At 39.2% G+C, this 12,375-nt stretch overlaps 1 protein-coding gene across 1 annotated transcript; it reads right to left on the reverse strand.

Moving 5' to 3' along the window:
* Window positions 1-7,830: 7,830 nt before the first annotated feature.
* Window positions 7,831-8,784, reverse strand: OR2T29 (olfactory receptor family 2 subfamily T member 29). The gene has a single exon (NM_001390561.1). The coding sequence runs from the start codon at window positions 8,782-8,784 to the stop codon at window positions 7,831-7,833; it is 954 nt and encodes a 317-aa protein (NP_001377490.1).
* Between the last annotated feature and the right edge of the window lie 3,591 nt (window positions 8,785-12,375).

Below are 12,375 nucleotides of genomic sequence, written 5' to 3' on the forward strand. Positions count from 1 at the left end.
TACATTCTATTTTCAAGGCTTTGCATCATCTTTACTATCATTATTCTGAATTCTTTTTCAGGTAGTTTGCCTATTTTCTCTTCATTTATTTGGACTTGTGGGTTTTTAGCTTGTTCCTTCATTTGTGCAGTATTTCTCTGCCTTTCCTTTTTTTTTTTTTTAAACTTACTGTGTTTGAAGTCTCCTTTTCCCACTCTTCAAGGTTTAATTTTTTTCTTCTTTGGTTTCTGGCCTCATTAGTTTGGTCCAGTTATGTAAGCTTTGTGTAGGGTGTGATTTTTGCTTGTATTATGGTGGGTGGAGGTGAGGTGTTTTGTTTTGTTTTGTTTCCTCTGATGGGCAGGGCTGAGTGAGGTGGTAATCCTGTCTGCTGATGATTCGGGTTTGTATTTTTGTCTTGTTTGTTGTTTGGGTGGGGGTGCAAAGGGTGCTACTGGTAGTTGGGTGATGATAGGTCTTGTATACAAGTAGTTGCCTTTGTGGAATTCTCATTATTTGATACTCTTTAGGGTTAGGAGTTCTCTGGTAGTCTAGGGTCTTGGAGTCAGCACTCCCACTCCAAAGGCTCAGGGCTTGATCTCTGGCTGGGAACAGAGATTCCACATCTGGTTTGTTATGGCATTAAATGGCATTAAAATAAATACACAAAAAATGAGGAAGAAAACAAGCACCCCAGGCAAATGGCAATTACAAAATCAGGTAAATAATAACTAAAATAATGGAATATACAGATACATATACAGCCATAAGCAGAACCAAAACAGTCCAAAAAAATTAAGCATAAAAGATTGACCCTGCAAACAAAGGAAACCAAAAATGAAATCCACCAGATAAGAACAAAACTAACTAAAGTATTAACTGGAAAACAAAACTAAAGCAAACTGCTACCTGGGGAATAAATCAACAAAGACAAAACAAACCAACAAATATGGTGAGAAAAAGAGAGAATAGAAATGCAAAGTTAATTAGAGGTAGATAGAGAAGATTTATGTATATTAAAGATTAACTGCAACAGGAAAAGAACAATGGGAAAAGCAAACAAAGGAATAAATGTAGAAAAATAATAATAAATTTAAAAAGTTTAATTAAAGTTAAAAGAACGGGGAAAAAAAAGAAAAAAGAAAGAAAAATGGATAAAAAAGGAAAACCCCACAGAACCACAAAAGGCCAATATTGAGGCAGAAGCATATAAGAGAAATAAAATGTGTGATTTTAAAAAAATTCTCAAAGGTGTAAATAGTGAAATCAACAACTACAACCACAAAGGGGGAGAGGGAGAAAAATTAATAATAAATCCAGAAGAAATTACAGTAAAAGTCAAAATATAAAAATAATAAATGCTTCTCTTGAGTCTCTCCTATCAGTGTACTTTCCCTCTCTGGGAGTCACAGTCTACCTTGCTTCCCTAGATTCACTCCAACACTGGACCTGCTGTGGGGGCAGCTCAGACTCTCCTGAGTGTTCTTGTCTCCAATTTCCGGAGTTTTCAGAACTAGTGGGTGCATTTTTGTTTTTGTTTTCTTTTTGAGAACTCTCAATGTTTTTTTTTAAATATATTCCATAGACACAGAGTCTGCCTAGTTGATCATGTAGATTTAATCTACAGCTTGTACAGCTGATGGGAAGGTTGTGGGTCTTCTTCCTTAGCCACACTGTCCCTGGGTTTCAACTGTGGCTTTATCTCCACCTCTGCATGTGGGTCATCCACAGGAGTTTGCTCCTGAGGTGCCCAGAAGGACTTGGGTTTGCCTCATTGAGTGCCAGGTGTGGTCATGGTGCAGCTGCTTGGGTCACAGGGGCCCTGGCAGCACCAGGTACTCAGGGGAGCTGGTGGCTAGGGCAGCAGGAAATATGCTTTTCTAGAAGAGTGGCAACCCACTCCACTACTCTTGCTTGAAGAACCCCCAGACAGAGAAGCCTGGAAGGCCACAGTTCACAGGGTCACAAAGACTTAGTCACCACTGAAGCAACCCACATACACAGATGCAGGACTTTTTCTAGCCTGTGGCAGTTCTGCCCTAGTGAGGATTGAGTGTGAAGGTGGTGCAGCTGCTTGACAGTGCCAAGTGCGCAGGGACACAGACTGGCTCAGCTGCAGCTATGGCTCTATCAGAGTCTGGCAGCTAGCAATCAGAAGGCCTCTTTGGCTAGTCCTTCTCTGTTGCTCCGCCCATTCATGCACTTAGAGGTCTCCCTTGCCTGGGGTCCTTCTCTGTTGCTTGGTGCATCAGGCACATGAAGGGCTCCTCTGGCTGGGGTCCTTCTCTGTTGTTCCATGCCTCAAGCACTTGAAAGGCCAGCATCTCTATTGTTCACCTGCTGGTGTTGGTCTTAGTGTGTGAGGAGAGAGAGGCTACCATGATGGCTTCATCCCCTACGCATGACTCAGCAGTATCCACTTGCTGCCATGGCTGCCTGACTTTTCTCCACAGACATTTCTCAACACAGTCTCCTCCCTCATGTCCCCTCAGGCTGTCTCTCTGCAGTCAACAGCAGGCTTTGCCCTGGGATTGCTCCACAATCCCTACACTTCAGCTCCCAGCCACTGTGCCTTCTAGGGGAACTGCAACCCTGTCTGGGGTACGAATGGCTGCAGAAAGGAATGTCTATGTGATTATCATTCCATTTAGGCTGTCACAGATCAGCTGCTCCACTCAGCCTCAAATGTTTCTCCTAAGTCACAAATAAATACCCTGAGTTCCCCCACCCACTGAGGGCAAGTCCAGTCTTACTAACTCTCCTGTTTTTCCTCCTTGTTCCTTCATTCTAGCAAGTTTTCCATGGTTCTATATATTCTTTTCCAGTGGTCAGGTACTCCTGCCTGCTCTCAGCTGGTGGTCTGCAATCACTTCTGGGTCTGAAGGTGTATTCCTGATGTATCCATGGAGAGAGATATACTCCATGTCCACCTACTCCTCTGCCATTTTCTTCCTCATGTTTGTATTTCTTGACAACCTTCATCCTCAATCTCCTCCCACCAATTCTCTGCCTTTAGTAACCACAAATGTTTGTCTTGTTATCAATGTGTCCTAAAGCAGCAGTTGCCCTGAGTCCACCCAGATGTAGCCCTGGGGGTGGCTGTGTTCTTTTCCACTGCCTTGAGCTATGCTCAGTGAATGTGAAGGAGAGCCTGAAATTCTCCTGATGGGAGTCTGAAAGATAAAGCTTGAGAAGAGGAGTTTGAGAGGTCCAGGAATGGATGTCTCCAAACTGATAATGCATGGCCATGCATGGGCACAGCTGTACCAATTAAAATCTCAAAATGCTTCCAATCTTAGTGGGTAAACAGTCACTGAGCTCAGGTCACCCCAAGTACCCATGCCATAACCAGGAGCTAAAGGGCTTTTATCTGGCATTTTGAACTTCATCTCCTAGAAAACTCTGTAAAAGCAAAGTAATATCTCTGCTCTTTAATATGCTATCTAGGTTGGTCATAACTTTCCTTCCAAGGAGTAAGCGACTTTGAATTTCATGGCTGCAGTCACCATCTTCAGCAATCTTGGAGCCCAGAAAAATAAAGTCAGCCACTGTTTCCCCATCTATTTGCCATGAAGTGATGGGATTGGATGCCATGATCTTAGTTTTCTAAATGTTGAGCTTTAAGCCAACTGTTTCACTCTCCTCTTTCATTTTCATCAAGAGGCTCTTTAGTTCTTCTTCACTCATTAGGATTTTAGTTTTTACAGAGATCAGGAAATGTGCTAGGTGCTAGGGATCTGGCAGGACAAAGATAAACTAGATTGTCCCATTCCTTGACCTCATGGAGGTCACAATCTTGAGGAAATGGGGATGAATAATAAATGTTCATATAAAGGATAACCAGGGCTGTGATATGTTAAGCATTGGGTATTGTGGGTACCAGAAGTAGTCCTTGACCTAGTGTGGGAGAGTTCTTGGGGGAGCAGGCATCTAAGTGAGGACCTGAAGGATGATCAGGAAATTACCCACATAAGCAGAGAAGAGGAGAAACATCCAGACAGAAGTGACTGCATGTGCAAAGATCCCAGGATGAGAATGTATGACAGAGTGGAGAAACTGTAAGTGGTTCAACAAGGCTGGAAATGAAGTGTGCAGTGATGACAAATGGAGAGATTCCAAGTGGACTGCATCCCCCAAAGGTCAACCACCCCTTCCCTGGGTGAGGGTAAAAGGGCATATAGCAAGCAAAAATGGAGGCAAAATGCGTGGGGGCAAAAATGTGTGGACAAAAATGTAATGAGGGTCTCTTGTTGGGGACATGTTGGAGAGGTAGGTATAGAAGGGTCATTTCTAATCAAAAGGTAAGGAGTTCCTTTATAATACAGATGACATTTAAGTCTGAATAGAAGATGAATAAATGCTCACCTGGTACAGAGAGAATGGCATCTATAAAGGAGCCCCACATGGACAAAGAAATCTGGGGTTTTGAAATCTGGGGTTGTTCTTTCACCTTTCCTTAATGTGTGCCTTTTTTGTCTCCAGGTTTTAATGGACATGGTCTGAATGAGCCTCCTACAAGTAAATATCTTTGCATCCATCTTTCATTTCAGCCTCCATGGGTCTTTTGCCAAGCTTTTCTTTTCGCTCACAAAGGGAGCTGTCCCCAGACTCAGACTGGTCTCCTGAGTGGAGCCAAGATGTCAGTGGGAGGAAAAATGCTGAGCCTTTGGTCTCTTTTTGTACCTGCAGCAATGGTACTGGCTTGTCAAATTTTATTTTCTGTATTTTTCTGGGTTAGAAGGGTATATTTGAGCAATAATTTCCTACAGAAATGAGTTGAAGTTCTATAATGAGCTTATAATTCATGACTCCTACTAACAAAATTTCCTATGGGTGCCACAGAAGTATCAAGGTAAAGATGTAAACACTGGTGACTATTCACTATTAATGGTGAAATTTGCATTTTTTATTCAACGCCTCCCTAATGTATTTTTCCATCCATTTTTCTATCCTACCAGTTATCTGTTTTCTCAAATACAAATCTCCCTCCCTCCATTCCTTCTTTTCTTTTTCCTTCATTTCTTTCATCCATCCAAATAACCGTTCACTTGTTTGTCCTTCTTTTGTTCTGTACTTCCATTCATCTCTCAACTTTTCTTCCTGGTATTTACTCTTCTTTCCTCCTCTTTGACTCTCCTATGTCCACTCTTCCTTCATCCATCCAGGTATCCCATTTCTCTTTCTCCATCTATCTGTCCTCTTTGTTTACTGTCTTTCTTGTTTACCCACTCACACTCTCTTGGATTCATTTCATTCATTGTGTGAATAGGAGGCTTGCTCTACTCACAAAATCACTCCTATTCACACAATCCCTCCTTCCCTCACTCTGATTAGTGGTACACCTTTAAATGGTTGTCCTTGGACAAATTTCTGGAACTCAGGTGAGCCTGGGGGGCTTTCTTCCATTCTATGGGGGACTTGGTTTTTTAGTTTGATGAAATGAATTTTTTTTTTTTCTTTTGAAATCTGGTTCATTTAATACCATATTTAAGAAGCCAAAAGGTCAAGAAGATTTACTCATATCTTTTTTTTCCAAGGGCTTTCTATTTTTATCATTGAATTTAGGTCTTTATTTTCAGTTAATTTTGTGTAAGTTGTGAGTTGGGGGACCAACTTCATTTTTTTTTTTTTTTTTTACACATGGATATCTACTTGTTGCAGTGCTTTTTGTTAAATCATCTATTATTTCCCTGCTGTCTTGGAACTTCTATTGAAAATAAATTGCCTAGAAGTGTGTTTGTTTCTAGACAAAAAATCCTACTCTATTGATCTAAACGTCTATATTTATGCAAGTGGGTTGGGAAGATCCCCTGGAGAAGGGAAAGGCTACCCTCTCCTGTATTCTGGCCTGGAGAATTCCATGGACTGTGTAATCCATGGGGTTGCAAAGAGTTGGACATGACTGAACAACTTTCACTTCACTTTATGAAAGTGGAATGCTCTTTTGATATCTGTAGCTTAGTAGCAATTTTTATAATTGGGAAGCAGAATTTTCAAAGTTTATTATTTCTGCTTATTGGTTTGGCTTTTCAAGTACTTTGCAATGTTATATGAATTTTAGGATCAGCTTCCAAATTCCTATAGAAGAGCCAGCTGAAATTTTGACAAAGATTGTATTTAATCTGTAAATTAAGTTAAGCAGTGTTTCCATCCTAATAATATTAAATCCTTGATTTATGAATATAAGATGCGTTTCTGTTTATTTCAGTCTTTCTAAAATTTTTCAACAAAGTTTTGTAGTTTTCAGTGTATGAATCTTAACAGTATTTTTGTTCAATTTCTCCCCAAATTCTTGATATTTTATTCTTTGCTTATTTATTTTTTAAATTTCATTTTCAGAATGTTAATACCTGGCATTTAGAAATACAGTGTTTGCGTATTTGTCTTATATTGTCCTGAACTAATAGAATTCAGTAGTATTTATTTATATTTCTTAGAATTTTTAATATACAAGATCTTATCATTTGTGAATAGAGAGAGATTAAGTTACCAGAATACCTTATCTGTCTCCTGAGAAATTTGTTTGTGGGTCAACAAGCAATAGTTAGAACCAAACACAGTACAATGGACTGGTTCAAAATTGGGAAAGGAGTACAACAAGGCTATATATTGTCACCCTGTTTATTTAACTTACATGCAGAGAACATCATGTGAAATGCTAAGATGGATGAATCACAAGATTGGAATCAAGATTCCTGGGAGAAATATCAACAACCACAGATATGCAAATGATACTACTCTAATAACAGAAAGAAAAGAGGAATTAAAGAGCACCTTGATGAGAGTGAAAGGACAGAATGAAAAAGCTGGCTTGAAACTCAACATTAGAAAAAAGAAAAGAAACCTAAGGTCATGGCATCCATCCCCATCACTTCATGGCAAATAGAAAGGGAAACAGTGGAAGCAGTAACAGATTTTATTTTCTTGGGCTTCAAAATCACTATGGATGGTGACTGTAGCCATGAAGTTAAAAGATGCTTGCTCTTTGGAAGGAAAGCTATAACAAACCTAAACAATGTTTTAAAAAGCAGAGACATTGCTTTACCGACAAAGGTATATATAGTCAAACTTCTGATTTTTCCAGTAGTCATGTATGGATGTCAGGGTTGGACTGTAAAGAGGGCTAGGCACCAAAGAATTTATGTCTTTGAACTGTGGTGTTGGAGAAGATTCTTGAGAGTCCCTTGGACAGAAAGGAGATGAAACCAATCAATCTTAAAAGAAAATCAACCCTGAATATTCTTTGGAGGGCCTGATGCTAAAGCTGAAGTTCCAATACACTGGCCACCTGATATAAAAAGCTGATTCACTGGAAAACACCCAGATGCTGAATTTGAGCAAATTCTGGGAGATAGTGGAAGACAGAGAAGCCTGGCATGCTGCAGTCCATAGGGTCACAAAAAGTCAAAAATGGCTTAGTGACTGATTAACAGCAATTACAATTACGGCACAAACTACATTTACAGTTCAAATTCCTTCCAGATAGGATCCATGCATTACTCAGATTTTAAACTAATTTCATCTATTTTTAAAAAATTATAATGTAGTATAAGAAATGTTTAATAAAAGCATTTCCATGAGTAAGACATCATGCTGTGTGATCATTAGCTCTGGACCTAAAGAAAGGCCAGTTCTAGGGCAAGATACATTGTTGCACAAGGCTTAAAGAAAGCATGAGGAAGAATGCTCACCTCCTACTGGAAGGGCCCTGGACTGCCTATCAACTCTCTCAGGGATGAATATGGGATTTACATCATGGCATGAAATTCTGAAGAATAATATTTGCAAAAGACTATATATTTCTGATGTACAGTGAAGGAAAATAAACCATTAGTACAAAAATGCCTTAATTTACAGTATTGTGACAGATCCCATGTTTAACATTTTCTTTAGAGCCCCTGTGACATCCTTATTCCTAAGACTATAGATTAAAGGGTTAAGAACAGGAGTGAGTATGGTGTAAAATGCAGATACAATCATATCCTTCTCAGGGGTGTGGTAGGAACTGGGGAGCATGTAGGTATAGATGGCAGCTCCAAAGAACAGGATGACCACAGTCATGTGGGAAGAACAAGTAGTGAAAGCCTTCTTCCTGCCCTCTGCTGAATTCATCCTGTGGATGGTGAGGAGGATGAATGAATAAGAGCTTGAAATGACTGTCACAGGGATGAGGAGCATGAGGACACAGCACAGGTACATGAGTGTCTCATACAGGGAAGTGTCTGAGCAGGAAAGCTTCATTAGAGCAGGGACCTCACAGAAGAAGTGATGGATCTCCCTGGTTTTGCAGAAGGGGAAGGTCATGGTGACTGGTGTGAGCATAAAGCCATCCACTGATCCCAGGAACCAGCAGCCAGACACCAAGATGTGACACACTCTATGGCTCATGAGAATAGAATAACGGAGTGGATGACAGATGGCCACATAGCGATCATAGGCCATGGCAGCCAGAAGAAAAAATTCTGAACCTACTAGAGTCAAATAGAGAAACATCTGCATTCCACATTCAGAGGCTGAAATCTCATTCACACCCATGACCTGGTCCATGAGCATCTTTGGCACAGTGACAGAAATGTACATCACATCCATGAGAGACAACTGACTAATAAAAAAATACATGGGAGTTTGAAGATGGGCATTAGAATGTATCAGAAGGATCAGGATACTATTACCAGACAAGGCCATCAGGAAAATCACAAAAATGACCACACAAAGGAGAGCTGGGTGCTTGGATTGACTGAAGAGTCCCATGAGGATGAAATCCAACTGTCCAGTGTGGTTGGCCACCCAGGTGGAGTTGTCCATAAAGTTTCACCTAGATAAGCAAGGAGAGCTTTGTGATTAATAGATTGCAATATGGTCATGCAATATGACCACCTGATATTAATGTTTAGTGAGCTTCTGCTGCATGTGTGTTTGTGTTTTTGACTGTGTGTGCATACACACCTGCATGCACAGCCATGTATGCAATCTAGTTGTGCTAATAAGAGGAGATGTTATGGGGTTGTAGATTTGAGGATTATAAGATTCCTTCAATTAAATACATTCTTTGAAATAGAAAGAATTCACAACTTGTCTTTCGGTGAATATATTGTGGGTTAAAACAATCAGTTACTAATAGTAAGTTTGCCAAAGTTCAATGTCATGAGATGTCCTGATGCAAACTCTACATAAATATATATTAAAGCAAATAAGAGTATATAAATATAAATAAGTATAATTTATACTTCCAATTTTAACTGTGGATAAGCAGAGTTTCATAGAGAATCCCATCTCTGTTTTATCTAGTACATGCTTCTGCAACTTCATCTCCTTATAGTTCCTGCCATTTGTTTCAAATATCGGGGAACAGAACTAGTGTTTAGAAGGTCACAGACATTTACAAGACAAGGCATTCATTGTTTTGCAAGCATTATCTGCTTTATTGCCTACAGCAATCAAGTTTTCATGGAAAAAGAGATGCATAAAGGAAAACTGAATAACACTGAAAAGTCTCTGACTCCATGTAATGTTCTGTCCCCTATCTTGCTGCTCACAGTACATATCTGTGTTCAATGCTGAAGACAAATTAAAAAAAAAAAAATTAAACTTGGTTACACTTAAGGAGGTCATAATCAGTCAATGAGGGAGAAATATTACATAAATGTGATTTAAACTAGAATATTAAAAGACATACAAAATAAATTATTAAGAACAGTAGGAAAAAAATACACCTGAACTTTCTTAAGAGAATTAGTAGTTTCTCCTAAAATTTTTATCAGGCAGATTACATTTTGGAGCTTTTCATTTTCTTACATGTTAAATGTTAAGTTTTATAAGTCCTTATCAACAAGAGCTCATCTTTGCATGAAATGTTCCTTTGGTATCTCTGATTTTCTTGAAGAGATCCCTAGTCTTTCCCATTCTGTTGTTTTCCTCTATTTCTTTGCATTGATCACTGAAGAAGGCTTTCTTATCTCTTCTTGCTATTCTTTGGAACTCTGCATTCAGATGTTTATATCTTTCCTTTTCTCCTTTGCTTTTCACTTCTCTTCTTTTCACAGCTATTTGTAAGGCCTCCCCAGACAGCCATTTTGCTTTTTTGCATTTCTTTTCTATGGGAATGGTCTTGATCCTTGTCTCCTGTACAATGTCACGAACCTCATTCCATAGTTCATCAGGCACTCTATCTATCAGATCTAGGCCCTATCTATTTCTCACTTCCACTGTATAATCATAAGGAATTTGACTTAGGTCATACCTGAGTGGTGTAGTGGTTTTCCCTACTTTCTTCAATTTAAGTCTGAATTTGGCAATAAGGAGTTCATGGTCTGAGCCACAGTCAGCTCCTGATCTTGTTTTTGCTGACTGTCCAACCTAGATAGCATATTCAAAAGCAGAGACACTACTTTGCCAACAAAGGTTCGTCTAGTCAAGGCTATGGTTTTTCCTGTGGTCATGTATGGATGTGAGAGTTGGACTGTGAAGAAGGCTAAGTGCCAAAGAATTGATGCTTTTGAACTGTGGTGTTGGAGAAGACTCTCGAGAGTCCCTTGGACTGCAAGGAGATCCAGCCAGTCCATTCTGAAGGAAATCAGCCCTGGGATTTCTTTGGAAGGAATAATGCTAAAGCTGAAACTCCAGTACTTTGGCCACCTGATGTGAAGAGTTGACTCATTGGAAAAGACTCTGATGCTGGGAGGGATTGGGGGCAGGAGGAGAAGGGGACGACAGAGGATGAGATGGCTGAATGGCATCACTGACTCGATGGACGTGAGTCTGAGTGAACTCTGGGAGTTGGTGATGGACAAGGAGGCCTGGCGTGCTGCAATTCATGGGGTCACAAAGAGTCAGACATGACTGAGTGACTGATCTGATCTGGTCAACAAGAGGAAATATTGGCTTCACTTTCTGGGAAAAGTTTAGAAATGCTTATGATGCAGTAGTATTTCAAGTAGAATTTCAGTTTCAAATATATTTTATGTTCTTGCAATAATCCCAAGACTGATTACAATATTCAGCTTATTAACAATCCCATGTTCTAGAGTGATGAAGCTGCAGACAATTTTGAAAGTGAATTTGGTGATTTAACACAGATATACAACAAATTTGCCACACATTGCATTAACATATATTTCTGTCAATTTCTACCTTCACTGGCAAATGAATGCTGAGCTCCATCTGTGTAAAATTTTTAAACTGTACAATTAAGACGAAATACACCTGTGACTGAGTCTATTTGTGGTCAGAATGAAGCAAGGACCAGTTCAGTGGCTGGTACAAGTGAACACCTCAGATCTATTTGTTGAATAAATGAAAAGAAAGCAGAGGGCAAGTGGGAAGTGGGACTTTCATTTCTTTGGTAAATGAAAGTCACTGTGTTCAAGCGACACTGAATACCTAGGACACCAGACAGATAAGGGAATTCTGTTTGTACCACAAAAAACAGTTGGCCTCCCTATTCAAAAGGGAGACCAATTTTTTTTTCTTACTTTTCTCTACCAAATTGCCTGAGTTCAAAATCAACAAAATGGTGCTTATTAAACTTGAGTAATTCTTAACTGTAGTAGTAGCTTAGTAACAAATCTTACATTAATCTGACAGCTCTTAAGCAATTGTTTTATTGCATTACTGTGTATTTTGTCCCCAAGAGCCTATGAAGTACTTACTCATCTTATTTTCTCCTTTTACAAATTAAATAATTCAGGTTCCTGGGGCATCTGCCTAGACTCGTGTGTCAGCTCAGGAGTTGGGACACAGAGTCTGTAATACTGCATAAATACTGTAGAACCCACTGTTCCCTCCACATAGGAAACAGATATGACTGAGACATTTATTTCAATGTTCTTACATCCAGAAATAATACCCATACCAAGTAAAATTAGTCCCTTTTCTTCTATTCACTTCAGTCTCAAGAAAAGAAAGTACAATCATGTAGGAGGGTGTGTATTGTAAATAAATGTAATATGAAAGATTCAAGAAAAAGAAACATTTGCTTCTCTCCAGGGAAATAGACAATAGAGAAAAAAATTAGAAATAAGTCCAAACATTAGCAGAATGTGACAGAAACCCAAGTAAAAATAATAATAGTTACCCTTTTTATTCTTTTTTCCTGTCTTCCTATCTGATTGACCCCAAAATCAGATGATGCCAAAAGCCTCATCTAGATGGACTAATGGAAAGTGGCCACAATTAACTATATAAAAAGAAACAGGAGAGTGACATCATCCCTGGTTTTACTAAGCCTATTAAGGAAGTGGAATATGGTCTTCTATAGATAAATTCCCTCTGGGACTTTGTAGAATAATGAAATCAAGAGAGTTAAAAGTAACAAATATCTGTACTGCACTTTTCTGATTTTTTCTCATTTTTAGCCACTTTTATTATTAAAGTAGAACTCTTAACCAATATTGACAA

The sequence above is a fragment of the Bos taurus genome, chromosome 7 (genome assembly GCF_002263795.3).
Source record: "Bos taurus isolate L1 Dominette 01449 registration number 42190680 breed Hereford chromosome 7, ARS-UCD2.0, whole genome shotgun sequence".
NCBI lineage: Eukaryota > Metazoa > Chordata > Mammalia > Artiodactyla > Bovidae > Bos > Bos taurus.

Excerpts from the sequence above, each read along its gene's own strand:
- OR2T29 (NM_001390561.1), bottom strand. The coding sequence starts at position 8,784 with ATGGACAACTCCACCTGGGTGGCCAACCACACTGGACAGTTGGATTTC.